This window comes from Orcinus orca, chromosome 1 (assembly GCF_937001465.1).
Source record: "Orcinus orca chromosome 1, mOrcOrc1.1, whole genome shotgun sequence".
Classification (NCBI taxonomy): Eukaryota; Metazoa; Chordata; class Mammalia; order Artiodactyla; family Delphinidae; genus Orcinus; species Orcinus orca.
Genome location: NC_064559.1, coordinates 208,175,708 through 208,203,242, shown reverse-complemented (window position 1 = coordinate 208,203,242; position 27,535 = coordinate 208,175,708). Strand labels below are relative to the sequence as shown.

Below are 27,535 nucleotides of genomic sequence, written 5' to 3'. Positions count from 1 at the left end.
TCCCCAATTACCCAGCCCCCATCTCCCGTTAACCTAGCCTTTCTGCCTTGCAGTTAACCCAGCCTCAGTATCGATAACCTAGAGCATCTGCCCCTCAGATCTTTAGTTTCTGCCCTCAGTAATCTAGCTGAGTGCTGTCTGATAGATGTATCAGTTGAGCCACATATGTGATATTAAATTCCGCCGCCACTGAAAAAATAAAAAGATGAGTGAACTTAATAGTCTATCTTAACCCAATAATAATAATTATGAAAATCATTGAGATGTCTTACACTCTTTTTTAAAACTAAGTCTGCGAGATGCGATGAGCATTTGCACCTACAGTGCATCTCAGTCCCAACATTTCGTATGCTCAAACAGCCACACGTACTGAGCGGCTACCTCATCAGCAGTGCAGATCTAGCCATGGTCTAATAACCTGGCCCTAATCACCCACCCCTGTCTCCCAATGATGTGGCCCCTCTGTTCCCCAGCAGCCCAACCCCAGTCCCCAGGAACTTGGGTCCTAGCCCCTGCACCACGCCCTCCTCACTCTCTGTCACACTGTGACCCAGCACCTCTGTTTCCAGTAACACCCCCAGCCAGCAATAACCCAGCTACAGCCTCTCGCTTTCCCAGCTCCTGTGTGTCCCCCAGTGACCCCAGTCTGCCCCCAGTCAAGCTCCTCTGTCCCCAGCAATCCCGCCCACATGCCTCCTAACCCACCCCCTGTCCCCAGTCACCTTCTACCCCTACAACCCATTGCCCTGCCCACCATTCATGAGTGCCTCTGTCCCCAGCAACCCAGCCCCTGCCCTCAGTAACCCACTCCTTGCCACTGGTGACCCCCCCCAAATGGGGCCTGGCCCACCCTCTCACCCTTGCCCGGGACTGTGCCCCCCACCCCATGCCCAGGAAAGAGGAGGAACGACAGAAGCAGGAGGAGATGCAGCGGGAGAAAGAGCAGTCGGAGAAGCTGCGGACGCTCGGCTACGACGAGAGCAAGCTGGCGCCCTGGCAGCGACAGATCATCCTGAAGAAGGGGGACATCGCTAAGTACTAGACGCCGCCCTCTTGCTCGCAGCCTCGCGAGCTTGGGGCCGCCCCCAGACCCCGCCCCAGCCTGCCAGGCCCGGGCCGAAGGGCTGGGAGCCGCGCCGCCCTCCCCTCCCGCGCTGGAACCCCTCCTTGACCCCTACCCCGGGCACCCCCCTTCCCCCGCACCCGCATCCCCAGCCCCGGGCGACGCTGGAGCGCGCCCGCCGCCGCAGTCGCCCAGAAAAAGTGCCCAAGCTGTTGACGCAAAAAGACGCTGCTTATTTGCATGCCTACTTACGTATATTTGCATGTTCGTTGAATGTCAAAGTGTGCAGAGCTCTCCCCAGCCCCGTGGGTGGTGACCTTGGTTTCCTGCGGGTCGCGCGCCCTGCTGCCGCCCCCTCCCCTGCACCCCGGAACCCGCGTCGCTGGCGCATCCTGGGCGGAGGCAGGCCCCGCGCTCGGGGAAGGGGTTTTCCTCTCTCCCTGACCCAGATCAGCGCCCGGCCTAGCCCCGGCCGCATTTCCCATCCCCGCCGAGGGTTTCCTCTCAGTCATTTGTTTACCAGAAACGATGAAAACTGCAAACTGCCCGTCGGGACAGCGTTGCCGCTCCCGGCGCCCCACCTCCAAGTCTGCGCGCCGTCCCCAGCCAGGCCCCGCACTCCCCGGACGCTTTCACGGTCCTGGTGGAGTGAGTGGAGGACGAGGGATCCTGAAGCTGTGTCTCCAACTGCTGCCTCCCCGGTCCCTGCCATCTCGCACCCGCATTAAAGCTCTCTCAGCCGCCCGGGGCTCATGCTCACTCTAACTCCTCGTCACCGCGACTTCCTCTCCTCGGGGTAACTGGGCCACGGCGGAGCTGGAGGGGCAGGCTTGGGCTAAGGGCCACACTGGCCTCCGCCGTGGGTGGCAAGACTTCTGGCCCTTTCGACGCCCCTGGGAAAACCAAGCCTGGGCCACTTAACACCCCCAGTCCCGCGGAAACACCAAGCAGCAGCTTTTCTTCATAGATTTTTAATAATACCAAGGCCTCAGCCAAACACAGGCCGAAAAACAGCTGATGGTCGTTGGCGCTTCCTCGCCTTTACTGGAACCTTGGGGGCGCACAGGGGTGAGGCTGGCTGGCGCTGCTACGCAGGGCCGTGCCAGGGGCTTAATAAGTGACATTAAATGTCTACACGCATAAGTAACCGTACTTAGGGCTTCTGCAAGGGCCACCAGAGCCTCGCAGTGGCGGGTGGGCCCCGGCGTCACGGGCCACGCTGCAGGCGGCTCCGCAGGTCCTCGGCGCAGCCGTCCAGCCCCATGCGCTCCAGGGCGGCGTAGACGGCGCCCAAGCCCGCGGGCTGCTGCTGGCGCCAGCGCTTGAGCATCTCGTACTGCTGGTCGCGGAAGCGCCCGACCTCCACCTCCACCGCCTCGATCTCCGCCTCGCGCAGCCCCAGCGTGCGCACGAACTCCTTCCAGCGCCGCGCGGGCACCGCGTCCATCACGTCGTAGAGCTGCGGGCCCGGCTGGAGCATGGCGGCCGCCGAGCCTGCAGGGGGCGCCGGCGAGGGCGGGGGCGGCGGGCCTGCGGCCAGAGAGAGCCAATGGGGAATGCGGGCAGGGGCCCCGCCGGGCAGGGAGGTCCGCCTGGTCAGTTAGGGGACGGGAAGTGGGCAAGTGGCTTCAGGAAAGCACAGCTTATCACCTCGGACTCAGGAGAATGGGGTCAAGGCCTCAGGCCCCTGAAATCCCTTACCAAGAGCTCTGCTGGGCAGCTGGTCCCAGGACCACGTCACCTCCGGGCAGGGCGCCTCCTGGGCCTGGGGAGAGCCAGAGGTCCAGCTGCTGCCTATCAGCTGGACGGTGCAGACCTTCTCGCCGCTGCTGGGTGTTACCAGAAGGGTGGGGCTGCTGTCCGGGGGTGAGAGGTGGGTGGCCTGGAAGCCAAGAGAGGCCCCAGGTCAGCCTCGCTTGCCTGACTCTGGGGTCTCTGGCCGGGGGTGGGCATCCCTGGCTCAGTCAGCAAACATCCCGTGGTGCCACCTCCCCCGGTGGCCGTGCTCTCTCACTGTGACCCAGTAGAAGAGCTATCCTGCCTGGAACGCCCTGCCCCTGCTGCCCTCTCCTTGTTCCGCCAGCCCTGGTAGAGGCCTCACCGTGGTGACACTCTTTCTACTGAGCTGTTCGCTCCTGTTTACCTGTCTGGACCCCCGTAGACTCAGAGCCACCTGAGGACGGGCCCTGAGCTGCTCTCACTCGCTGATAACTCAGCACATGTGTTCGTGAGGTCTACTCCGTGCCAGCTACCAGGCGCCGCGCTGGGATCACGAGTTATAATAAGGCCCAACCGCTCAGCTCCGGAAGGCTTGTTCACGCTCATCCTAGAACACTACTGAGAATCTTACCTGCAGCGAGGTCAGGGCCTCCACCCCAGCTTCACCTGCTGAGAGACACCAAGAGAGTTTAATCAGCAACCAGGCAAGGCTCCGGAACCTGCATCCCTCAGCACCCACTCCCAGCGCTCCCTGCCTCAGTTTTCCCCCACTGGATCAGGCTGAATGGGCTCTGGGCTACCCACCCTGACCCCAGGCCTCTAGGAACGTGGGCGCGCGCGCGCACGTGCGCTTACCAGGAACTATGGCCTTGCAAAGCTGGCAGCGGCGGTATGTGTAGGTCAGGGTGGCACCAAGCAGGAGTGGGACCACCAGGGCTGCCAGGAGCACCTGGACCCAGAACACTGAAAGAGCAGCCGGTGGGTGGTGGGTGGTAGCCGTCCCCCACCCTCCCCTCGGCCCATCCCAGCTCTCCCACTGGCGTCTCCATTTCACCACCTACCCTGCCTCCAGCCACAGACAGCCACACACGGCCCAGGACAGCCCCCAAGGGTGCTCCTGCAAGGGGAGGGGATGCGGTGGAGGGTGAGGGAGTACACACCGGGGGGAGGGGGTGGGACTGCTCAGGACCACCTGACATCTTCTCCATCCTGGAGGCCCTTCCCTGCTGAAAGCCTCATTCTACCCAAGAATGTTCCCCAAGTACTGCTGAAACGTCACTGGTGTCCATAACAGTAACAACAAACACTACTTACTGAGCTTCTTCTAGACTAGACTGAGGGTCACCAGAATGTCAACTCTGGGATTTGCCTGTTTTGTTCCCTGTTGTTTCCCCAGCACCTAGAATGGTGTCTGGAAATGACAGAAGCTCAAGAAACACTTGTGGAGCAGATGCGTGAATCAAGGTAGTCACCCCTTAATCAGAGCCCTGGGGAGAGCCACTGACACCCCCACGCTCAGATGGGGGCCCCTGAGTGGAGAGGTGAAGCAACTCGCCCAAGACCCCTCCGAGAACAAGGGGCAGATCTTGAGTCTCAGCCCAAGTTTTGAAACTATATTAACGCGACTCTCTCTGTAAGTGACACATCCTATCCTTAACGTAGGGCTGGAAGGATTACTAAAGGAAAGTATGACATAAAGGGAAGATATGCCCCCTTATTTATTTGACATAAGGTGAATTCAAATTTCTCTTTACCATCCAGTGTTTGCCTGAGGTGGGACCCACTTACCATAGGGTCAAGCCCCCTCCTCCCTGACCCTCGATCCCCACTCTGCTCCCAGCCTCCCTTCCCCCAGCCCAGGGCAGCCAGGAAGTTACGTGGGACAGGACACGCAGCTGTTGCCGTATTCATAGAAGCCGGGCAGGCAGGTCCCACAGTGAGTGTCTCCGCTGGAACCTGTGGTCCGGGAGATGGTGCGGGTCAGGACGGGAGAGAAGGAGGCAGGGGAAGGGGATGTGGGAGCAGACGGCCCGGATCGGGGGTACCCACAGGGCGCCCGCGTGCGGCGGTGCACGGCCTCACAGTCTGGGCACGGGTGGCAGCGAAAGGGAGAGCTGTGGGGACACTGGCTGACGACGCAGTCCATGAACCAGCCTGGCTTGCAGCCACAGTGGGTGTCCGCCACCGCAGAGCAGTTCTTCAGGGCCACCTGGGAGGCTGGCAGGGGAGACGGGGGAGAGCAGAGGCTGTCAGAGCCAAAGAGCCCCACAGAGAGGCAGCACAGGTCCCCTGGAGAATGGAGATGAGGAGACCAGAGACAGGGCCACCCCCAACGTGAGAGAAATGTGGAGATCACCACAGAGCAGAAGCTGGAAGGTCACCAGGATAAGAGGGCACAAAGGCATCCTGAGGCAGGACCAGGGTAGAGGGCCCCAGGGTGGGGTGCGCACAGGGCTCTCCCAGCCAAAGGCTGGGCTCGAGCCAGCCACTTTCTTCAGAAGGACCCCAGCCAGGGCTTGTCCTCCAGAGCCGCCCTGCCCCCAAGCACCAGGCAGCCCCGCACCTTCCTCATCACAGGCCTGGCAGCGGGCACAGCGGGTCTTGTGGTGGTTCTCCCAGGCCAGGAAGGTGCCCCGGGGGCACGGGAGACAGGTGGAGATGCCACAGGGCTTTGTGCAGGGGGCCTTCAAGTAGTGCCCTGTGGAACCCAGCCTGGGGTCAAAGAGGGCTGCCACCTCCCTATCCCGGGCTCCCTACTTCCCTCCCAGCCTCCCCTCGCCCCATCCCTGGCCTGCCTACCACCACTCCCCAGCCCTCCTGACCCCCGCCTGCCCCATCGGCCCTCACTTCCTGCCACGTCCCTCCCACTCCTTCAGCCGCTCACCTGCTGGGCAGCCCCCGCAGCAGACCAGACCACTCCTCATCTGGAAGCTGTGCACACAGTCACACCTGGGGCTGGGAGCGCTGCCCTGGCCCTGGGCACCCAGCAGCAGGAGGAGGGCCTGGGGGACAGGGGCTGCTGGCTCCCAGCCTGGCTGCCCAGGCCGGGGGCTCTCTCTACCCCGTCTCCCCAGCCTTCAGGGGCCCCAGCACTTGCCCACAGAGCAGCCCACTTCTCAGGTTCTTGCCCCAAAGGGGTGCCCATCGGTGGGGCTCTGGACTAACTTCCTTCCCCTGTGCACAGACCAGGCTTGGGAGGGGCAGAGAAGAGGGTTCCCGCCAGCCCCTCCCTCAAGACTGGGCAGCAGGCGGTCCCCACCCCCACCCACGCCCTTGCTAAGGTGGGGGGCCCTGATCTTTCTCTGCCTGGGGACCCCAGATCCCTCCCGCCCCGAGAGGGTGTTTCCTCTCGGCGGAAGGGCCCCACCCCGGCTGAACCTCTAACTTAGGTCGGAAGAGGGGCCGGCCCAGCCCCCAGCGAGGCAGGATCGGAGGCTCCTATCCCCACCCCCACCCCATCCCCGCGTCCCCTTCCTCCGCCGCCTCGGGGACTCAGGCCCCGGCCAGGCTCGAGGTCGTGCCCCCGCGACCCCACTCACCGCAGCCAGCGCCGCCGCACACGCCCCGGGCCGCGGCTCCATGGCCCTGGGCGCCACGCTGGGCCCTCGACCCGACCCGGTCTTCCCCGCTCCGCCCGCCACGGGTAGGGCCCAGGCCGGCGCCCGCAGGCCCGCCCCGCCCACCCCGCGCCGCCCGAAGAGCCCGCCTAGGGGGAGGGGAGGGGGAGGGGGAGGGCGCAGGGCGGGGCCGCCGGTACCAGGAAGCGAGCCCCCAGGCCGAAGCCCGCACCTGAGCTCACCTGAGGCGGTTGGTGGGCAAGGTGCACACAGCACAGGGCTGCAGCCAGGTCCCACGCCTGGGTTCTAGCTTCAACCCTGAGACCACCGCTTCCTAGGGAGGCGACCTCCCCTCTCTGGGCCTCAGAGCCCGCCCTCAGCCATGAGGGGTTGGGCCAGAAGTACCCAGGTGGGAGACCCACCCTCCCCACGTACTGCGTGGCGTCCCCCCGCCCTGGAGGGGAGTCCTAGGGGGCACTTTCAGCAGCGCCTGAGACCACGGCCCACCCTGGCATAAGCTCAGGGGGGTGGCTCAGGGCGGGGCTCTCTAAGGTACCACGTGGGGGAGGGCACCTCGTGGGGGGCTCTAGTGGTGGGCCTCATGTCTGCGGCAGGGGACAGGGGTTGATCTTGGGAGTACTAGTCAGGCGATCTCCGCCCGACTAATTCACTTCTGCTCCCACAGTCTCTTCCAGCGGGGCCCCACCAGAGGGAGGGGGCGGGAGCCCAGGGAGGCACCCAAGTGCACCTGAGTCCAGAAAGGGGGGCGTTCCAAAAGCAAAGGACTCTTTCCGGTGGAGTATATACAAGTCTTTATAAAAGAATCAAAAGCTCAATAAATATGCAACTTTACACAGAGCCCAGCCCAAGGTCTGGGTGGGTGGGTAGGTGGGAGGGAGGGAGGGAGGGAGGGAGGGAGGCGAGGGCAGGGGAGCCGTCCCATTGGGGCCAGATGCGGGTGGAGGTGGGAAGGGCTGCCTGGGATCCCAGCCCTGGAGCCCAGCCCAGAGGCTTGGAGCTGGTGACTCCGGGGGTATTGGGCAAGGGACCCTGCCTAGGCTGGGGGGCGGAGGCACAGGCAGGTTAGTGACAGTGGTGGCTGTAACAGGGCCCTGCAGCCTGGGCCTGGGCCTCTGCTGAGCCCTCCTCCACTTCCAGCCAGTCTGGCAAAGTGCAAATTGGGCCCTGGGGGCGGTGGCAGGGGTCCTGCCCAGCACTCTGGCTGGGGCACACATAAGGCAGCAGCTGGAGCAGGGGCCGGCACACCCCAGGAGGCGTGCTGTCTGCTGTCCCTTGGTCAGTGGCACCCCTGGGAGCCTCCCTCTGCTCAGACCTCCCTGCAGTGGAGAGGAGGGGAGAGATGGGCCTTCCTTGGCTGAAGGCATCCGGAGGGGCTCCAGCCACCCTCTCCTCCCGACCGGGATCCTCAGGCCTCTTCTTCACCACTACCCACTGTTTCCTCCTCACCAGGTGCTGAGGCTGGTCTCAGGCTCCCTCTCCCACACCCGTCCCCAAATGCCATCTGCTCCCCGCCATGATAGTGCCCCCAGCACACTGGGCCACCTGTCCCAGGCCAGGCCACTCACGAGGCAGTGAGGGTGGAGTTAAGCAGCAGGGTGGTCCTGATTCGGTAGAGCTGGGCCAACGTCAGCTTCCTGTGCTGGGCAGAGGTCCCTGGGGGGGGCTCAGGCTGGACCCTGGGCGAGGCCCCCGAGGACAGCTCTCTGCTCCTCCTGGTGGGTCCTTTGGGCTCCCCAGCTGGGCAGCCGGCTCCACCCTCCAGCTCTGACAGCTCGGGGCCACTGCCAGGGCCTGGTGCCCCCTGGCAATCCCAGCTGGGCCCAGCTTCCTGAGGGGAGCCCTGAGTCCTGGTGCCAGGGACGGTAGCAGCCAAGCAGAGTTCCGACAGGCTGCGGCTAGGGGCTGGGGGTGCTCCACGGGTGGTGGCCCCCGACAGCAGCTGGAGGAGACTGGCCTCAGATTTGGACTTGAGCAGGTGGGGCAGACAGGGCAGCAGCTGGACAGGAGTGCGTCGGCGGAGGCGGGGCGAGGGTGGGGGTGAAGGGGCTCGCGATGACTCTGGGGGCCGGAGTGCTGGCTCCACCGTAGGGGCCGGGGCCATAAAGTCTTGCAGGGAGGTCGGGGAGAGGGTGCCGTAGGCGGAGTCTATAGAGCAGGAGCGGCCATCCACTGGGCCCAGGGGCAGCAGCTCGCTGGTGGGCGTGACAGACGAGGCGGTGGTGCCGAGAGAGGTCTCGTCTGATTGGGAGCTGAAGGGGCCGCCCTCGAACTCGGGAGAGGACAGCATCCCCCCAGGCTCCACCACCACCATGGCCAGGGTCTCCGTGGAGCCATCCGAGACACTGTGGAGCCGAGATGAGAGTCAGCCCAGCCCAAGGAAACCGCGATGGCCTGGTGCAGCCCATGCTGGGCACTGCAGAAGTCTACAGCCTCTGCCCTCCTGGAGCTCAAGGCTCAAGAGATGGCAAGCAGGTGGCACCTGAGCCCGCAACACAGGTATCAGTAATGGTGTCTGTCGCGATCACAGCATCTCCTGTTGGATACAGGCTAAGAATCTTGAGCTCAGCTCCAGGCAGCTACCACTAATGTATGAGATTTGGCACTCAAGTTGAAAACCGTTTGCCATCCTCCCCCGGACTCTGGTGGGAGAGAGCCCCTGTCCCCACCCCCACTGGGTTCACATCATAAAGCCATTCAGAGGAAAGGGGTGTGACCAGCCCTGTCCAGTGCTAATGGCCTCAGGGTCCAGAGTCCTGGCTGGAGTACCTGCCCTGCTCTGGCTTGCTGGGGGGTCCTGGGCGAACGTACCAGCGCTGCGAGTCGAGGCTGCTGCTGCTTTTGCGCAGGGCGGTAGGGGAACTGGCAGCCGATGCGCTGCTCTCCCCTCCTTCCTCGTCCTCGTCCTCCGGCCCGTCCTCCTCCTCTTCCAGGCTCTGCAGGTGCTGCTGGCTGCCTGGGTGCTCCTGCACACGCAGCTGCTGAAGCTGGCTCTGCGGGGGTGGGTGCGCAGGGCCCCAGCGGGCTGTGAACAGCGGTCCCCACCACGCTGCCCTGCCAGCCTGCCCACCGCTCTGCTCTCACCTGGGCATCGTAGATGGCGTCCACCCAGCCACGGCACAAAGCCTGGCCGCTGGCCTGGAACGTGTAGGCCCCCACAGCACTGTGGAACTCGTTCAGGTAGATGAGAAGGAAGGACCCTGGTTAGGAAGGGCTCGCCTCAGTGCTGGCTGAGACCACGGCCCCCGCCCGTCCCAGGCCCTGCCCAGGGCCGGCGGGGCCGGGCTTCTCACCAGGGTCCCGAAGCTCCCGGCACACGATCTTTTCCACCAGCAGTGGTGGCCTGATCACCTTGGTCCTCTCTGCCTTCTTCACTGCCTTGGTCACCAAGAGCAGGTCGGTGAAGAGGAAGCAGTACACGTCCATCTGGGGGATGGGAGGCCGCGGGATCAGAAGCCAGAGGTCAGGGCCAGGGCAGGGACCCTCAGCCTGTCTGCGGCCACACCCTCTCCTGGGGGTACTGGTGTCAAACACCTCCCTTCCCCCACTCCCCACGAATCTGAGAGTAAACTTCAAATGAAGGGCGAGCCGATTTTCTTTCATCAAGCTATATACTTGTGATTTATGCCCGTTAAAAGTTTACATTAAAGAGGAAAAGGAAGGTGGTTTTAAAATCACGCTTTGTAGGCTCCGGGTTACACAGTGCCTGAAACATTCATAGCTCAGTAGCAAGACGCTGGGCTGTTCCTGTCCTGCTCACGGAAGGTGCCCCCTCCTTCCCACCAGGAACACACGTGGCACTGGCAAGTGGGCGAGAATGGCACCTGAGGGGCTGCGACCCGGCTGCGGTATTTGTAAAGAGTAAACTGCAGCCAGATTATCATCCCTCAGACGATCACAAAAGTCACCAGTTCTTAACTTGCCACGCAGGTGACTGGGCAGCTAAGAATCACAAGCGGTCCCAAGGAAGGGGTGTTCGAAACCCACAGGGTGAGAGGGGGTGGGGCGAGGGACCTGGGGGTGGGGTGGAGTCACCTTGCTGTCCTTCCCCTCCTTCATCCTCAGGCTCCCTTCCAGCAGCAGCTGGCGTGTCTCCTCAGGGGAGGCGCCAGGGATGGGTGCTGTCAGGTCCAGATGTAGAAATTCCTTCAGGAGCTGGGGGTTTGGGGGGGCAGGTGCAGGAGAGGTCAGAGTCTGCCTCCTCATCTCAGCGGGGAGTCCTCCAGAGAGATTCCCAGCGTAGCCTCCCGTCTGTCTGCCAGTTTGGCCCTTCCTCGCTCCCAGCAGGGCCAGCGACCCCCGCACAGACGGAGGCGCCCACCTTGTCCACCTCGTCGTTGCTGCCCTCCACCACCTCGTAGGCGTCGATGCGGCTCACCACGGCCGCCAGCCGCTGCCTCTCCTGTCGCTGCCGCATGCACGCGTTCACGTGGTGGATGAAGCGCTCCACCGAGCCGATCTACGGGTGGGCCAGGGCAGTTCAGGTACAGGGCCGGGAGGGGCCGCAAGCCAGGGAAGGCCCCTGCCCGCCGCTCCAGTTACCATGGTGACGACGGCCTCCTTGGCGCGCGGCTCGTCGGTCTTCCTTAGCACCGACTTGAGCAGCAGCGGGTACTTGGTGAGCCGCTGGTGGGGCTTGGCCAGCATGTCGCTCAGCTTCAGCCGCTGGCACTGCTGGTGCTTCTCGGCCCACTGCGGCGGGGAGGGGGAGGCGGGGGCGGGGCTCATGGCAGGCCACGCCCAGCGCCAGCTCCCCCCTGCACCTGCCGCCCAGGTGGGCCCACCGTCCTGTGCCCGGGCCCAGCAGCGAGCCCCACCCGCCCTCACCGTGACATAGGCCCGGAAGAGGTCGTTGTCGCGTAGTAGGCCCCGCATGTACTCCATGCAGCCCTCCTCCTCCATGCAGTATCGGATGTAGGGCTTGAAGAGGGAGCCGAACTGGCGCAGGGCGAACAAGCACAGCACCCGTTACCGCGCACTCCCCGAGGGCTGGGCCCGGCAGGCACTCGCTCTTCCTTACTGCCTTTCGCGACCACCGCAGGGGGCAAGCTTATCCTTGTTTTCCACGTGAGGAAACTGAGCCTCAGCGAAAGCGATCACCCTCGGCCAGGTAGCAACGGTACACGGCCAGGTGGGGTTCACACCAGGGCAACCGATTCTGAATTCCACGCCTCTGACCACTAAGGGTCATTCGGGCCATCGGTCAGGGGGAGGCTGGGGTGGTGGGCAGATAGCATCGACGCCCCAGCCCCGCCTCAGTGTCCCTGCCTGCGTCCGACCCGGCCCGTACCATCTTAAAGCCTTTGAGGAAATCCCCGGGCTGCAGCAGCGCCCGCGTGCGCCGCGCCTTCTCCAGCACTGGCGCCATCACGCTGCCCCACAGCCCGCGGTGCAGCCGCGCGATCTCCGGGACGTTGCTGAACAGGCGCTCCGCCTCCACCTGTGGGTGGGCGGGAGGTGCGTTCGGCCCCGCCCCTCTACCGGGCCCCGCCCCTAGCCATCCCCCTCCCCTCCCCTCCCACCATCCGTAGGCCCCGCTCCCACCTTTCTTCAGCACGCCCCCATCCCCACCCCCTGGTTCCAGGCCCCGCCCCCTCACATACGCCGTCGTTGGCTCCGCCCCCCGGCCGCCCCACCCTTTCTGCAGCCCCAGCCCCACCCCCTGAGGCCAGGCCCCACCCCTCACCTACTCCACCAGTCAGCCCCCGCCCCTGTCTGTCCCCTCCCTTGCTCCAGCCCCTCCCCCCTCCCCGCTACTTTCTGGTACTGTCCCCCCCACCCCCAGGCCCTGTCGCACCTCACACAGCAGCCCTGACTCTTGCAGATTCAGGAGGCAGCACAGGAACAGCTGTGGGGGGCAGTGAGCACTGCAGCTGGTGGAGGGGGGGGGGTCCCAGTCCCGACGCCCCACCCAGACTCTTAGGCTCCCCTCTACCCCTTCCCCATCCTGGGAGTGCCTGAGGCAGCCTGGGACAGAGAGGGTTCACGCTTTGAGAAAAGACATTCCCCACGGCCCACCTGGGGGTGCCCCTGCCCAGGCCCCTCCTGGAGGGAAGCTCTGGGACACTGCCCTTGCAGCCACACCTGGAACTCTCTCCTCCACCTGTGCCCTGGCTCAGTCCGGAGTTTCTGCCCGGAGGGTGCCTTCCTTGAACCCACAAGCCCAGGACAGGTGCTCCCCCAAGGTCGAAGTCCCTACACACAGCCCCCAGTGCCTACCCATTCTGCCTCCTCGTCTAGGGTGTGGGCTGCTGGGCACCTGGCACATAGCAGGTGTTTAGAAACAGCCGATGAAAGGATGAGTCAAAGGATGAGGTCTGTATTACTCAGCTCAACCTGGCAAACTCGCCGCAAGCCCCCTCGCAGGTTCCCCGGGGCCCCTGGGAATCACCTCCACCCCAGGGTGCGGCCCTTCTCCCACTTCCCTTCCCCTCTGTTGCTTGGCACCTCCTTCTGCAAAGGCCCAAACTCTGCTCAGGGGCACCCAGAGGAGGCCACGGGGGGCGGGTAGGCGGGGTGGCTCTGGGCCCACCCCATACTCACGTTGGTGATCACCCTCAGTTTCTTAATGTAGGAGGCCTCTGTGTGCAGGAGCTCCCACACCGCCTCCTGCTGGTGGCACTGCCGCCGGGTCAGCTTCTGTGGGAAGGGCAGGGTATCTCCAGGAGCCCCCACGTGTGCCGGGATGGCCGGAGCAGGGGGAGAAGGGTGAACGGCCCTGCACGCAACCTTTTTCCCAGCTGAGACACAGAGGTCCCCCAAGTTCTGGGCCAGGCACAGTTTCACCTTGCCTGAGTTCCTCCAAAGCGGGTTAACGGTGAGAGCAGCCTGGCAGGGCTGTCCCATGGAACATCCCGTCGCCCTAGGAAGGGCCCCGTGGAGCAGGGGGATAATGTGCCCCTTTCCCTGAGGAGGGAGGGGAAGGCCTCGGGCGGCACCCACCTCATGGCCATCGATGAGCTCCCGCCAGCTGTCCTCCAGCCGTAGGCAGGCGTCGTCCTCGTACTCCTCTTCGTCACCTTCCTCCTCCCATGAGTCATGGTCAAAGCACAGCCTCCGGGGCAGCCTGGGCAGCCCGAAGAGGCTGTAGGCGTGCAGCTTGCCCTCCAGCTGCTCCAGCTTGGCCACCTCCTGAAAGGAGGCCTGTGGTCAGGGTCGGGGGTCAAGGCCAGCCAGCTGCCCTGCCCCAGGGCCCACGGGCCCACATACCCGGCCGAAGGCGCTGGTGCTGGGGCCTGAGCTGAAGAAGCCGCTGAAGCGACTGGCCGCCCGGTTCTTCCAGCTGTCACTGCCGCCACTGCTGCTGCTGCCGCTACTGCTACCGCTGGGCAGAGAGCAGCTGGAGGGCGCTGAGGGCTCCTGCCCAGGGATGCTCGCCTCCCCCAGGAACTCCAACATGTTCTTGCGTCGGCGGCCAGGGGCCTGGTCAGGGAGCGGGCGTCAGGGCCAGACCCCCAAAGCCCCACCCCATGGTGGGTTTCCAGGACCTCGGCCAGCCTGGGAGGCAGGAGGGTCTCTGCACACCCCCGCACCCTGGGGCGCCGCCTCTCCTGAGACCTACACGTGCTCTGGGGGCCGGAAGGTCCAGACAGACGCAGCTGGATCCCCCTCCCGCCTGCCGCCCCAGCCAGCAGCATGAAGCAGGTGGGGAGAACACACAGAGGCACACACACACACTCAGAGGCACTCAGCAGCCCAGGTCCAAGTGGATCCCCGACACACACTCATGAACACAACCAGTGACACACAAAGTCGCGCTCCCCACGCGATGTCTGCTTAGACACACACACACACACACAGACTCCTCGGGCACAAGCAGACTCTCAGAGACGAGGCCCATCACCGTGGGGTATGGTTAGATCCAGGGAGGGCCCCGTATCCTCAAAGCCAGCCCCATTTCCCAGAAGCGGAAAGTAAAGCCCCCAGAGGGAGCAGCGAGGCGCCCAGGTGACTTCCCCTGGCCCCTCGCCGTCCCCAGGCCTGACACAGCCCCTCCTCACCAGGATGTCCAGGCTCTCCCGGCGGCTCTGCGGGTCCACACGCTCCTGGGTGGGGGGCCCGGCCCCGGCTGGCCGCAGGATTGGCAGACTCAGGGACTTGGAGTCCTTCACCCCCTGCTCCACCTTCCCCTCGTCCCCTGGCTTGGCTGGGGTGGCATTAGGGACAAGTAGAGGTCCTCAACGCCCAGGCCCAGTGGAGAAGGGGGCCCCAGTACCCTCTTCCCCAAGGATCCAAACCAAGGCCTGGCTGCCCTCCCCTGAAGCCCCGCCCTGCCAACGCCTGGCACTGACGCCCAGCAGAGACACCTGTATGGTAATGAGCTTGCTCAAGGCCATGGCCAATGGGAACCTGAGCCTGGGAAGAAGCACCCTCCCCAAGGGACCCAGCCATGCCCCAGCTACCCGGCCCATCTAGTCATCTGCTCACCTTTGACCCGCAGGTAGTGTCCCCCGAACCTGTAGGCCTCAAAGGTGAGGGACAGGGGCGTGTTGGACTGGTCCAGGTAGATATCCACTTTGCCCAGCGCAATGCCCTTCCTTTCAAATACTGGCAGCAGCACCTCCCTGCCCGGGACAGGAGGTGCGCGTGTGCTGGGGGCAGTCACGCGAACCTCCACCCTGTCCACAGCCCCAGCGCCACCCTGCCCGCCCAAAGGGAAAAGGAGACACCCAGGGGATCACACACAGGTCTGTGCGCACACACACACCTGTCCACAGAGGTTCACGCTCCTGCATGCGTCTACACACGAGACAACACGCCCCTGCCCTCACACGTTCACGTCTGCACACCAGGGCAGACAGACACCGTTGCGTGTCCGTCGACACCCGTTCACCCCCGCAGGACTAGGCCACGCGCAGGGGCTGGGACACAAACGTGGCACCCAGGTCCTCACTGCACATGGTGGGGTGCCCACAGGTGGGGGACATGCTTGTTCACAGGCCACCACACACAGTCACACCTGCAGGAGGCCACACCTGCCCCCCAGCCCCGTTCTCCCCACCAAGCCCTACCCCAGCGACTTCTTCTTCATGGCTGGTACGATCTCTGTCTCGATATCCACGTTCAGGTCAAATTTCAGCGTGAAGCACTCCTTGCTTGGGTCCTGACAGGACAGGGGGTCTCAGTTCTGCACCCCTCGCCCCCTAGCCTCCCCACCCCAGGGTTCCGGATGGGAGCCCCAGCAGGGAAGTGAACGCAGGGATCTCCCAGCCCTCTTCCGTCCCAGGGAGGCACCCGGCATCCCTCCGTGGAGGCAGGGGCTGCTGGAGCATCCCCCACCCGGGCTAAGGTAAGCAGGGCTGGGCTACAGGGCTGGGTGGCAAGGGAGGGACACGTTCACTCCAGGCCCCCTCCCTGGTCCTGGAACTTAGAGCAGACGGGCCCAGCCTCGGGAACGGAGGAAAGGGCCCGGGAGGGGCAGAGGCTGTGGGCGCCTGGGGGCTCCTTACATCTGTGTGTCTCCTCCAGGCTTTCTTCTTGGAGAGCTTCAGGCCTGTGCTCTTCCGGTCCCTGCAAGGAAGCCGGTGAGGGCAGAGGTTGGAGGCGTGGGTGGGCGCTCACCAGGCTGGGATATGGGCGGGCCCCAGCTGGCTGCCCACCCCTTGCTGGCCCTACGAGACCAGGTAACTCAGGTTCGCTCAGGCAAGCCAGGACTCACGAGGGGCTGTTCGCCCTCTGGTGGCCGACCTGGGAGTCACACCCAGCAGTACCTCGTCAGGTAGTCTGATCCCAGAAGCCCTGGAGGCTCACCCTCCAGGAATCTGGGCAGCAGCAGGGGCCAGGCGGGGTCTCCAGTCAGCTCTGCTGAAGCCTCTGGTCCCTGGCTCTGTGATCTGAGACCCAGCCTTGGGACCCCCCGGGTGTCTGCCGTGCCCACCAACCCCTCACCTACCCCTTGCCATCCACAGAGCTCTCTTCCTCCTCCTCTATGTCCACTGCAGGGCTGGTGCGCGGGGGGCATGACCGGGTGGACACATTCCGAGCCAGGACAGAGCCTTCGGTGTAAAGTGGGAGTGGGGTTGTGCCCGCTCCCTCCCTGGCCCCCTCCTTAGCCTCCCAACACGGCTGACTCCAGAGGGACCAGGGCCTGCTACCGACCTTCGGACCCCACCCCAAACTAGCCAGGGCCCCTCAGTTCTGTGAGGGGAGGGACTCAGTCACTGCTTATCATTATCCACCCCTAGACTCAAAAAGACACGAGGGCCCTGGGATGACACCCCAGGTGATGCCCCGCCCCCAGTACAAGTCTGCCTCAGTTTACCCATCTATTAAATAGGGATAAAGAAGCCCTGCCTCTGGGATTGTTGCAGGAAGGAACCAAAGTCCATGGCTCTTTCTTGCCGGCGTCCCCTCCCCCACCACGGTGACCACACCCAAAGTCCCAGGAGGCCCTGGCAGAGGGGACGAGTCCTTTGGTCCCTCTGACCAGCTGGGAAAGTAGACCAGAGCCACCCCAGCACAGCCAGTTGGCAGTAGGCCGGGGCCAGGTCCCTTTTCAGCAGGAGGGGTTTCTTGTTTCCTGCTGCAAGTTCCTTCCGACCTGCGCATCCCCACCCCACCCTCTGCTCACTGGCTGCCTGGCAGGAGAATCTGCCCAGAGATCCCCTGCCCTGAGGACAAGAGGGCAGGGACAGAGGCGGGGGCAGCTGTGGGAGGCGCAGACCCATCGAGAAGGACCCGGCACCTGGTGGAGACAGACCCGCCTTCGAGCTGGGCCGGTCCCCAACTTTTTCTCCTGTTAAAAAACTTGTGGAACAAAAGGGACGGCAGTGGACTTGGGTTTCATCGTTTACAGTCAACTCGTGTCCTTCTGATGGCCCTGTCGTGATGCCGACAGTTAGCAGGCCACTGTGCCCCCAGGCAGGGAGCTCTAGGGGCTGGGCGCCCTCCCCGTGCTCACCTTGGGGGGGCAGGTCGAAGCGGACGTGCCCATCATAATGCATGGCACCGTGGAACTTGCTGTCACAGGCCTCGCAGAGGCTGAGGGGGCCCCGGCAGTGCAGCTGCTGGCAGTCGGCGTGGTGGCATATCTGTGAGGGGAAGGATGGGGGGGGTGGGGTGGACCCAGACCACTGCAGTACACGGGGCTCCTGGCCCCTATGGGGGTGACTCTTCAGGTCCGACCGTCCACGCCCCACAGAGTGCCCGTCAAACGCTTCCCGAGCGCCTGCTAGGTGTCCATTCTGGGAGATGCAGAGAAAGCAAAGCCCTGCCCGCAAGGAACGCGATGCCGAAGGGGAGACTTCAAGTAGGTAACCACGGGCGGGTGCTCCCAGGCCTCTGCCGGAGCGCACGCAGAAAGGGCACCAAAAAGTGGAGCTGGGGCTGGCAGCTGGTTTGCCCAACTCAGTGTCTGAAACAGAATACCTCCCCCTCCTCCCTGCCCGGGGCCTCTGCCCTCGATTCTATGACCTGTGCGGCCCCCGAACAGCTGACCCCGCCTGGATTTCTAAGTTAGGGTGTGAAGGGGACTATGGAGGATTCAGGGAATGGTGTTGGCTTCTGGGTGCCTATGTGGTACCCAAGGCCCGTTGCTTAGTGACAGGATCCCAGACTTACCCAATCGCCCCAGGCTACTCTCATCCCCACCACCATGGATGACTGTCCTATCTTCTCCATCCCCCAGCCCTCCCTAACTCACTCCCCACCAACCCGACTGCCTACTTTTCTAGGGAAACAGAAGCCATCAGAAGGCGGTCCATGAGCTCCTACCACCACGTCCACCCCCCTGCCCCGGGCTGCAGGGGCTTTGCCCTGCTCCAATCCCAGGCCAGTTTTCCACCGAAACCCCCCTCTCCAGCCTAAGAACCAGGACCCCGCTCAGCATTCATCCCTCTCACTGGATCATTCCCACGGGCAAACCAACCTGTTTCTCTCCTTCCCTTTACAGCTAAACTTACTCCTTCCTGTTCTTTCCTCCCATTACCCTCTATTTTCTTTCTCCCTGAATTTTTGTTTCAAAATATTTCAAACCTACAGAAAGTTATAAGAATAGTACAATGACATCCATACACCCTTCTGGCTTCCCCAGTTGTTCACATTTGCCACACTGGCTCATGACCCCCTTCCCCTGGGGAGGAAATCATGACACCACCTGAGAACACAGACCTGCTCATGCAGAACCACAACACAACTGTCACACTTGGGAAACTGAGCAATGATACTTAGTCCACCTAGAGTCTACCTTGGCATTTTCCCAACTGTCTAAATAATGTCCTTTATAGATTTTTTTTCCCACATGGGATCCAATCAAGGTTCACATGTACATTTGGTTTTGTCTGTTTATCCCTTTAAGAATGAATGCCCGGGGACTTCCCCGGTGGCGCAGTGGATAAGACTCCACGCTCCCAATGCAGGGGGCCCGGGTTTGATCCCTGGTCAGGGAACTAGATCCCACATGCATGCCTCACCTAGGACTTTGCATGCCACAACTAAAGAGCCTGTATGCTGCAACTAAGGAGCCTGCCCGCCACAACTAAGGAGCCCACGTGCTGCAACTAAGGAGCTGGCAAGCCGCAACTAAAGAGTCCACCTGCCACAACTAAGCCCCGGTGCAAAATAAATAAACATTAAAAAAAAAAAAAAAGAATGAATGCCCAGGACTTCCCTGGTGGTCTAGTGGTTGAGAATCCGCCTTCCAATGCAGGGGACGCAGGTTCCATCCCTGGTCAGGGAACTAAGATCCCACATGCTGCGGGGCAACTAAGCCGGCATGCCACAACTGAGAGCCGATGAGCCAAAAATAAATAAATATTTTTAAAAAAAGAATGAACGCCCTAGTTTTTTTCCCCCGTCTTTCATGACACTGATATATTTGAAGCAGCCAGGCCAGCTGGCAGAAAGGTCCTCCACGTGGACTTGTCTGGAGGTCTGGGGTAGTTTCAGGCTGAGCATTTGGGCCAGGACGCCAGAGGGTGGACTGTGTCCTCCTCAGCGTGCCCTGGTGTCAGGTCACCTGGGGATCTCGCTGTACTTTGTAAAGTCGCATTCTCTCTTTGTAATGAGGAAGTCATCTTGGGGTGACACTTTGAGATACCCTGCTGCCCAGCAATCGCACACTCCAGGGCTTTAGCCCTTGTTGATGGCTTTTGCCTAAATCAATTATTACTACGACGGCTGCAATTGGAGATTTTCTAATTCTTCCATTTTCCCTCAGACCCTCTCCCATCAAGCTTTGGCCCCCTCTCCAACTCACTCTTCTCAGGTCCCCAGTGATGTCCACGTTTCTGAGTCCTCTCGTCTGTTCTCCCAGGACCCAGCATTTGACACAGGTGGTCTCTTGGGAACCATTTCTTCCTCGGCCCCCAGGACCCGTGCTCTGCTGGTTCCCTCCCCTCTCAGTCCCCTTGCCTCCTTCCTGCTCTCGCACCATCCATGGACCCCTTCTCATTTTATCCACATCCACCCTCCAGTGACTCAGTCACTCTCATGGGGAGGGCTCCCACAGTGAACTCTCCAGTCGGGACCAAGCATCTCAAACTTAAAACGTCTGCACAGGGACTTCCCTAGTGGCGCAGCGGTTAAGAATCCACCTGCCAATGGAGACCCGGTCCAGGAGGAGCCCATGCGCCACAACTACCGAGCCTGCGCTCTAGAGCCCACGAGCCACAACTACTGAGCCCGCGAGCCACAACTACTGAAGCCCACACGCCTAGAGCCTGTGCTCCGCAACAAGAGAAACCACCGCGATGAGAAGCTCGCACACTGCAACGAGGAGTAGCCCCCGCTCGCGTAGAACTAGAGAAAGCCCGCACACAGCGACGAAAACCCAACCCAGACAAAAATAAATACATTTATAAAAAAAAAAAAACGTCTGCATGAGCTCCTGAACTTTTCCACGCAGCACCGTCCATCTCAATTACTAGCAACGCCTTCCGGGGGTGGTGATGTTATGGGTTGAATTGTGTCCCTCAAAAAGACAGGTTCAGTCCTAACCCCCAGCGCCACAGAACGTGACCTTATTGGAAAGATGGGCATTGCAGATGTCATTCGTTAAGTTGAGGTCATACTGGGGTCTGCAATCATACAGCATAGAGTATGGAGTAACCGTATGACTACTGTCCTTAAAAGAAGAGGAGAAGAGACACAGAGATGGGACACCCAGGGAGGAGGCCATGTGACAATGGAGGCAGCAACGAGACTGATGCACCTACAAGCCAAGGAACACTGAGGAGCTCCTAGACGTGCCAGAAGCTGTGAGAAGCAAGGGAGGATCCTACGCTGGAGGCTTCAGCGGGAGCACGGCCGGCCCACACCTTAATTGCAGACTTCTGGCCTCAGAACTGAGAGAACAAGCTTCTGTTGCTCTAAAGCCACCCTGATCTGTTACGGCAGCCCCAGGACAAGAATACATTAGGCCAAACACCTTGGGGACACCCATGATCTTTCTGTTACTCCCCCACTCAGGCAAACACTTCTGCGGGCTCCACCCGCAGATACTAAATCCGTAGCTTCAACCCGGCCACCCTCTACAGGCTACCTCGGGCCCCGGCCCCAGCCCCCAGGGCCTCTCAGCGGGGTGACAAGGCCTCAGAGCTGGTCTCCCTGCTTCCGCCCTTGACCCCAGTCTGCTCTCCGTGAGCGGCCACAGTGGACCCAGGTCAAAGAGGAGTCACACGTACCTCCTCAAAACCCCGCAGCGGCTGCCCATCTCCTGCCGAGGCTGGTGACCTCAGGGGCCTCCGGTCCTGCTCTCCCATCCTGGCTCTGTCCACCGCGCCCACCAGCCTCCCGCCTTCCGATGTGCTTCTTCGGACGTGCTCCACCGCTGAGCCTGGGCTTCTGCTAATCCCCCAGCCTGAAGTGCTTTTCCTCAGACGCTGAGATAACCAACCAGCCGCCTCCCTTCCTGCAGACCTTCACTCACAAGTCCTCGTCTCACCCTTCTAAGGTTTCATTCCTCTGCGCTCCCGGTCACCTCCTCCACCCCGCCGCCCTTCTCTCCTGCAGGCTTCCCACTGGTGGACAGTCCGTGCGCTTCACTTTGTTGCCTCCACACCGCCAGCACTACAAGGACAGCAATTTTGGCCCATTGGGCTGGCTGCCTGGTCGCCAGTCCTAGCCGCTCAATAAATACTGGTTCAATTATTAAGTAGCGTGATGGAGGATCACTGGAGATCTTGGCTGGAGAGAGTCCGATCAGAGATTTTCAAGATGACAGACAGGGTGAGGATGGGTTAGACAGCAGAGAAAGTGGCCCGAGAGAGGAGGAAAGAGGGAGCTGAAAAAGTCTGATCATTGATAACATGGTCCTCATGTGCCTGGGGCTGCACTGGGGGAATCCTCATCCCAGAAGGTGGGGGCTACGATTGTCTGTACTTTACAGATGAGGAAAGTGAGGCTCAGAGTGGTTAAGTAACTTGTCTAAGGTCACACAGCCAGTGGAGTCAGAACTTGAACCCAGGGTATGTAGCTTCAGAGCCCACATTTTCACCACATTCACACCATCTCTTGGGTAGTGGATAAGGGAGCGAGGAGTGGGGGAGGCTGGCTTCGGGCCAGCCTGGGGGGCTAAGGAGACAAGAGGAAATCAGTTACATTGAATAGTTTTATGGTTGATGTTTTGGCTCTTGTGTCCCTTCCACTCCTCCATCACACAGAAAGGGAACACGGACACAGAAATGACAGCTGGCAGGAGGCAGACTACAGAAGCCACTTGCTCCAGGGGGGTCTGGCTTCTGGGGGGCTGGGCCCTGGGCATTATGGCCCATATTCCCGATGGCAGCCGGAGCACCAGGAGCCCCACACTTCCACACCCTTCTTGAGGGGTCTTCAAGTGTGTTCTCGGTGCTGGAGGCAAGGGTGAGGGGCACTCTAAGCAGAGCAGCTGTTTCTATCTTCACTTGATCTACTGCTAAAGTGTGAGGACTCCCCTGGCGATCCAGTGATTAAGACTCCGCGCTTCCACTGCCGGGGGCACGGGTTCAATCCCTGGTCGGGGAACTAAGATCCTGCACGCCGCGAGGTGTGGCCAAAAGACTAAACAAACAAACTTAAACTTTTTTTTTTTTTTTCGGTACACGGGCCTCTCGCTGTTGTGGCCTCTCCCGTTGCGGAGCACAGGCTCCGGACGCGCAGGCCCAGCGGCCATGGCTCACGGGCCCAGCCGCTCCGCGGCATGTGGGATCCTCCCGGACTGGGGCACGAACCCGTGTCCCCTGCATCGGCAGGCAGACTCTCAACCACTGCGCCACCAGGGAAGCCCCCAAAACATTTTTTAAAAAGTGTGAAAACCCCTATTCTCCTCCATGGCTCTGCCCCCCACCCTCTGGCATCCCCGAGGCACTTCTGACAGAAGGCCTAACTTTGCAGATGCTGGGACCCACGGCCGTGAGCATCACCTCTTGACAACAAATCTGGGGAAAGCACTTGTCTTTTCCTCCCAGGAGTCCCACAGCCTGCCAGCTCGGCAGCCCTCTTACCCTCTGTGTCCAGCCTGGCAGCCAGGCTGGCACAGTTGCCCCCCTGACCCCTTCCAGGCCTCTCGCCATTTCCCTGACAGCTTCATTTTTCTGGTTCTAGGCTTGGCATTGGGCAGTGGGACTGCGGACCTACCAGCTGCCCAGGCCCTGGTCTCCTGCCTGGACATGGCAGGAGCCATGCTAGGTTGTAAAGGTTTGGGTGGGGGCGGTCTCTGGGACCCTTCCAGCCCAAGTCCCTGGTTCTGTGCCACAATTTCGTTTTTAAACCAATCCAGTACATAGATGGCAGATTTCACAAAGATTCACTCTTTAAGGCAGATTTAGCATTCAACAAATATTTATCAAGCACCTACTATGTACCCTGCCCTGCAAGGGCACTGGGTTGGAGAGACTCGGGAATATTCATTTCCCAGCACCGTGCTGGGCCTTGTTTAACTCCGCCACAGCTTCTCCTTCTCCTCTTGCTACTACTATTACTACCAGACACTAATGCTAATAATAACGACGGGAACCCAGCTGGTGGCTGACCCCCTCTGCTCCCATCCTCCCAGCAGCCCCCAGGCTCAGGGACACCAGGGGCGATGTGAGTCAGGCCCAGGATCTGAAGCAGGTGAGTATTCAGCAGGTTTGGTTGAGGATGAAGTTCCGAGAACCCCCCTCGGGCGGGCAGAGCCCACAATGTTTGCTCCCCCCTTCTCTCACCTCCATCCCCTCCAGGGTTGGGGGTCTCCCCAGCACTATAGCAGGGCAGCCCCTTCCCAAAGCCAGATTCTTGGGCCTCTTCTCTCAGACTCAGGGTCTACTCCCCACCTCCTTGCTGCCCACCACGCCCACCCTCTGAGGGTAACAGCACCCCAGCCAGCCAGAGACGGACAGCAGGGTCCAGGACCAAAGGTCCCCAGGACTCAGCCAGAGAGGGGCGAGCCCACCAGATAGAACAGCCAGGTCACGCTGCATCTCCACAGCCAAAGAATGGACCACAATTTTACAAATAACGGGGGGCCGGGCCCTTTGGGGATCATGGTCTAGGCTGATCCCCACAGGGATGGGGGCACAAAAAGTCAGTCTTCCCTGTCACACCAGGGTGTTGGCCAGAGGCAGGAGTAGGAGGGGTGTGGGCAGGGCCTGGGCAGAGGAAGGAAAGGGGGAGGGGTGGCCCAGTCCAGGGCCTGGGACCCACAGGTGTGTCCGGAGTCAGCCCCAGACACAAAAGGCCAGGCGCTGGCGGTCTCCTCCGCTGCCTGGCACCCTTGGTGCCGGGATGGGGGACACATCCCAGGCCCCCAGGCCCTCATCGCCCCCCGCACCCCCGCGGTGTGCACCCGGGGCAGGGGTCTCGGCCGCCGCCTGTCCATCCGCTTAGAGACGCGCGCGGACGAGGGCGCGCGCACCCGCCCCGGCCTCCCCGCCCGGCCCCCCGCTCCCCTACCTGGTCTTCCCCGTGGCGGCCACGACCCCCCGCCCAGCCGGGCTCGGAGTCCCGGGAGGGCAGCCCGGGGCTCGGCCTGGAGGCCGCGCGGCGCCCGGAGACGCCGGGTCCCGTCCCCATGGCGGCCGGAGGAAGCGGCGGTCTGCGCCGCCCGCCGGACAAAGCGCGGAGCCCCGCTTCCTGCCATTGTGCGGCCGCGCCCGCCCGCTGAGCGCGCCGGGACCCCGGGGGCGGGGAACACCCACCCTCCCGCCCGCAGCCCGGCTCTGACCCCCGGCCCAAAGGTCCCGGGCTCAGAGCGTCCCTCCCGGACCTCCTCCTTCCTCCAGGGGAACTCCTTGGATGCTGGGGGCAGGGGGCCCGCCGGTGACAAACGCCCTCGCCTTGACTGCGGAATCCCGGCCCCCGCCCAGTCCCGCGGGCGCCCCACTCTGCTCAGACCTCCATCCCGACCCCAACGCAAACGGCTGGGGCACAGGAGATCCCTCCCGGCCGAAAGGGCATCTCAGTCCCTTCCCCCCAGCCCTGGGGACCCCCGCCCCAGAGCCTCAGCCCGGGGGACCTCTTCCCCCTCCCCTGAGGGAGCTCCCTTAATGCTGGCGGCAGAAAAGGGGGGACCAGACCAGGGACACATCCCTCTCTGGGTCCTCAGACCCCCGCTCCCTGTCCAGCCCCGAGGACAGCTGTCTCTGCTCTGACCACCGACTTCCCCGCCTCAGCCACAGCCGGCGCTCAGAGGCCCTCCTGGGGGTCCTCTTAGTGCCCGCCCACAATCCAAGCGACCCCCGGCTCAGAGCCTGAGCCCGGGGGACCCCCGCTCCCACTGCCCAGGCCAGTGGTGCTGGCAGAGGAGCAGAGGGGCGCCGGTGACCACAGGTGGAGGCGGCGGGCAGAAGGCAGGCGCGCGGGGCGGAGAGGGTAGTCCTTGGGGAGCCTCCAGGAGCACAGTGAGACGGGGGTGTCGCGGAAAACCCCGCAGCCCAACTCAGCTTTCTGTGAGGCCCCTGCTGCTGCGGGCTGGTCCCTCCGGCCCAGGGGCCACGCGGGAGCTTCCGGGTGCCCTACCGCCAGGGGGCGCTCATCAGAGACTGGCGAGGACGCCGACCAGGATTGGGGTGCCGGGGTCCCCACTGTAGGTTGTCAAAGCGCTTTTATACACATTCCCGGGAGGCGGAGGCGGGCACTGTTATCTTCATTCATCGCGTGGCGGATAAAGTGAGGGAAAAGTCCACAGGCAGGACTGACACCCAGACTTTTGACTCTGAGGTTCTGGAATGGCCTCCCTGGGGAACTCCTCAGGACCCATGGGGGAGGGGGACATGCTGTCATCAGCCCCCCCATCCCCTAGTCAGCTCCCCCTCAATCTGGTTCTGGGGGGAAAGAGGGTGGGAGAGCAGCAATTTATTCGGGCCAGGAGCTTTCCAGGACCCCCTCTGCTCCCAAATCCTGGGCCATCCCCCTGTCCACACCACTGGCAGATCTCTTGTAAACTAAAGCCTGATCATGTCACTCCTCCACAAACCCTCCTGTGGCTTCCCATCTTGCTTAAAATAAAATCCCAACTGTGGCCTGGCTCCTACCGTGCCGTCTGGCCAGTTCCGCAGGGTGGTCCACCGTGCTGGATTCCTTCATCCCTACAACTCACCAAGCTCAGAGCCTGCACCTCTGCATTCTCTGTCTGGGACACAATGTGCCCCTGATCTTCCAACAGCTGGCACTGGGCCCCACCTTAACTGCTACCTCCCAAGGAGGCCTTCACCCGTCTCTCAAAATAAATAGCCCCTTACCCTGGAACTCTCAAACCCCTTACATTGAATTATTTCCTCCGAAGCAGCTATTACTACCTGAAATTATTTTATTTCTTTGTTCATTTCTTGATTATCACTTTTCCCTGCTAGACTATCCTCTCCAGTGGCCAGGAGTCTTGGCTGTCTGGCCCACGCTTCATCCTCGGCACTTAGAATAGTCCTGGCCACCGTAGATGCTCTGTGCAGACTAGATGATAAATGGATGAATGAAAGCGGAGGAAGGGGCTTCATGCCAGAGAAGGCCACTGGGGCCTGAAAGGTCTTGGCCAGGATGTCCCTTTCTGTGGCCAACAGTCAACAAAGCGTTCCCCACTGCCTGTCCACAGGTTCTCTCCTTCCTCCTAGCATCCATGACCTTGGCTTGCTGGCCCCAGGCAGGTCCGTTTCCACCTCAAAGCTTGGAGGTGTTGCGCATGCCCCCTGCCCCTACTGCTGCCCCCCGTGGCCAGCCGCTGAGCAGTCCCAAGTGCCCAGGCCTGTGCCAAGTCCTGTTCACTCTTCTAAAAGACCATAAGGAGGAAACACTGGTACTACCCCCATTCAACAGACAAAGAAACTGAGGTTCGGAAAGGTAAAGTGACTAGTACTAACAGCAGATGCCCACTGGACCACTACCCATGTGCCTCAGGCACAGAGAAGGCATGGGGACATGAAGGCCAGCCAAGTGGTGGTTTGGGCAGCAGGGCCTTGAGGTCCACCCCCTTGGGGACAGGGCAGATCCCCAAGCCCACTGGCCTAGGGTAACCAGGTTGCATCAAGTGGAGACCATCAGGGCTGGGCCAGGACAGGTCACCAGAGGTCACCTGAGTGACCAGGTTCTGGCCACCCTGAATCATGCTCCTGCCTGGGTCCTCCATCCAGGGCTGGGGCTGCTCCTTAGAAAGCCAGGGCCCTGTTGCCCCAGAGCCAAGAGTGCAGGGTCAAGGAACCTGCAGAGCAGGGGAGGAAAGGCACCCCAGGCCCCTGCACCAGGGGAGGGAGGAGGCCTCATTAGGCTCTGAGGTTCCCACCTCCTCTCTACACAAGAGAGCTGAAATGGCCCATGCGCAGGCCCAAAAGGTCCCGGCCCCTGACTCCCTGGGGAGGGGGCCCCTCCCCAGCCCAGCCACAGCTCCAGGCTCATGAGTCAGGACTGGCTTGTTGAAACTGATACCGAGAAACCAGATGCTGGGGCTGATGAATAATGGAGTCACCAAGGCAGGAGCCCCCCTCCCACTCCCGCCCAGCACCACCTCCCCAGCCCCAGAAAAGCAGAGGCCTGTGGGCATCCCCTCCCCCACAGTGGGCTGGGGCCCCAGCCTGGTCTGCAGTGGGAGAGGGAGCTCCTTGCCTAGGAGAGGTCACAGGTCTGGGCCAAGGTCTGGAGCCAGTTCTGTGCTCTGTCCACAGAAGACTGGCCTAGAACCAGGAGTTGGGGCTCCCCGGCCAGGGGGATACCCCTGCCCAGGGGCTCCCTATCTGAGCTAAGCTCCCCTGGGAGACTACCAGCCCCAGGGCCCCATCTGGTACCTTGGAAATCC

The 27,535-nt window shown here is 62.1% G+C and overlaps 3 protein-coding genes across 13 annotated transcripts in view; 1 reads left to right on the top strand and 2 right to left on the bottom strand.

The window, feature by feature from the left end:
- Window positions 1-1,917, top strand: part of ESPN (espin) — a 31,732-nt gene extending 29,815 nt beyond the window's left edge. For all 3 annotated transcript variants that reach the window (XM_033432813.2, XM_033432812.2, XM_004272333.4), the window contains one exon: window positions 895-1,917. In XM_033432813.2, the coding sequence (XP_033288704.1) occupies window positions 895-1,042 (148 nt within the window). In that variant the 3' untranslated portion in view covers window positions 1,043-1,917. The remainder of the gene's footprint in view (window positions 1-894) is intronic.
- An 84-nt stretch (window positions 1,918-2,001) lies between these two features.
- TNFRSF25 (TNF receptor superfamily member 25) lies at window positions 2,002-6,840 on the bottom strand. 3 transcript variants are annotated; one of them, XM_012533968.3, is made up of 10 exons: window positions 6,322-6,840; window positions 5,667-5,784; window positions 5,346-5,480; window positions 4,832-4,999; window positions 4,660-4,738; window positions 3,844-3,899; window positions 3,638-3,745; window positions 3,414-3,451; window positions 2,765-2,945; window positions 2,002-2,593 (listed from the first exon to the last, which is right to left on the bottom strand). In XM_012533968.3, the coding sequence occupies exons 1-10, from the start codon at window positions 6,361-6,363 to the stop codon at window positions 2,271-2,273; spliced, it is 1,248 nt and encodes a 415-aa protein (XP_012389422.1). In that variant the 5' UTR covers window positions 6,364-6,840; the 3' UTR covers window positions 2,002-2,270. The 3 variants fall into 3 exon arrangements, with proteins under 3 accessions (XP_012389422.1, XP_033288706.1, XP_049567223.1); XM_033432815.2 differs by having other exon boundaries at window positions 3,414-3,448; XM_049711266.1 differs by lacking the exon at window positions 6,322-6,840 and having other exon boundaries at window positions 5,667-6,241.
- A 142-nt stretch (window positions 6,841-6,982) lies between these two features.
- The window catches only part of PLEKHG5 (pleckstrin homology and RhoGEF domain containing G5), a 28,775-nt gene continuing 8,222 nt past the window's right edge, over window positions 6,983-27,535 (bottom strand). For 3 of the 7 annotated variants that reach the window (XM_033432808.2, XM_033432806.2, XM_033432809.2), the window contains 20 exons: window positions 17,258-17,387; window positions 16,250-16,352; window positions 15,807-15,867; window positions 15,369-15,460; window positions 14,785-14,921; window positions 14,358-14,503; window positions 13,567-13,779; window positions 13,300-13,488; window positions 12,901-12,996; window positions 12,155-12,205; window positions 11,648-11,797; window positions 11,185-11,295; window positions 10,900-11,049; window positions 10,679-10,816; window positions 10,393-10,512; window positions 9,651-9,783; window positions 9,442-9,557; window positions 9,169-9,350; window positions 7,926-8,702; window positions 6,983-7,676 (listed from right to left, as the gene is read on the bottom strand). In XM_033432808.2, coding sequence (XP_033288699.1) covers window positions 7,667-7,676; window positions 7,926-8,702; window positions 9,169-9,350; window positions 9,442-9,557; window positions 9,651-9,783; window positions 10,393-10,512; window positions 10,679-10,816; window positions 10,900-11,049; window positions 11,185-11,295; window positions 11,648-11,797; window positions 12,155-12,205; window positions 12,901-12,996; window positions 13,300-13,488; window positions 13,567-13,779; window positions 14,358-14,503; window positions 14,785-14,921; window positions 15,369-15,460; window positions 15,807-15,867; window positions 16,250-16,352; window positions 17,258-17,300 — 3,018 coding nt within the window. In that variant the 5' untranslated portion in view covers window positions 17,301-17,387 and the 3' untranslated portion in view covers window positions 6,983-7,666. The other 4 variants (XM_033432803.2, XM_033432804.2, XM_012534037.3 and 1 more) reach the window with 4 other exon arrangements.

Bases quoted from the DNA above. Each gene is read 5' to 3' on its own strand.
- TNFRSF25 (XM_012533968.3), bottom strand. From the start codon at position 6,363: ATGGAGCCGCGGCCCGGGGCGTGTGCGGCGGCGCTGGCTGCG. The intron at 3,900-4,659 runs GTAACTTCCTGG...CTCCCCTTGCAG, and splicing joins AGCTGCGTGTCCTGTCCCAC to GAGCACCCTTGGGGGCTGTC. The intron at 2,594-2,764 runs GTAAGGGATTTC...CTCTGGCCGCAG, and splicing joins GCTGCCCAGCAGAGCTCTTG to GCCCGCCGCCCCCGCCCTCG.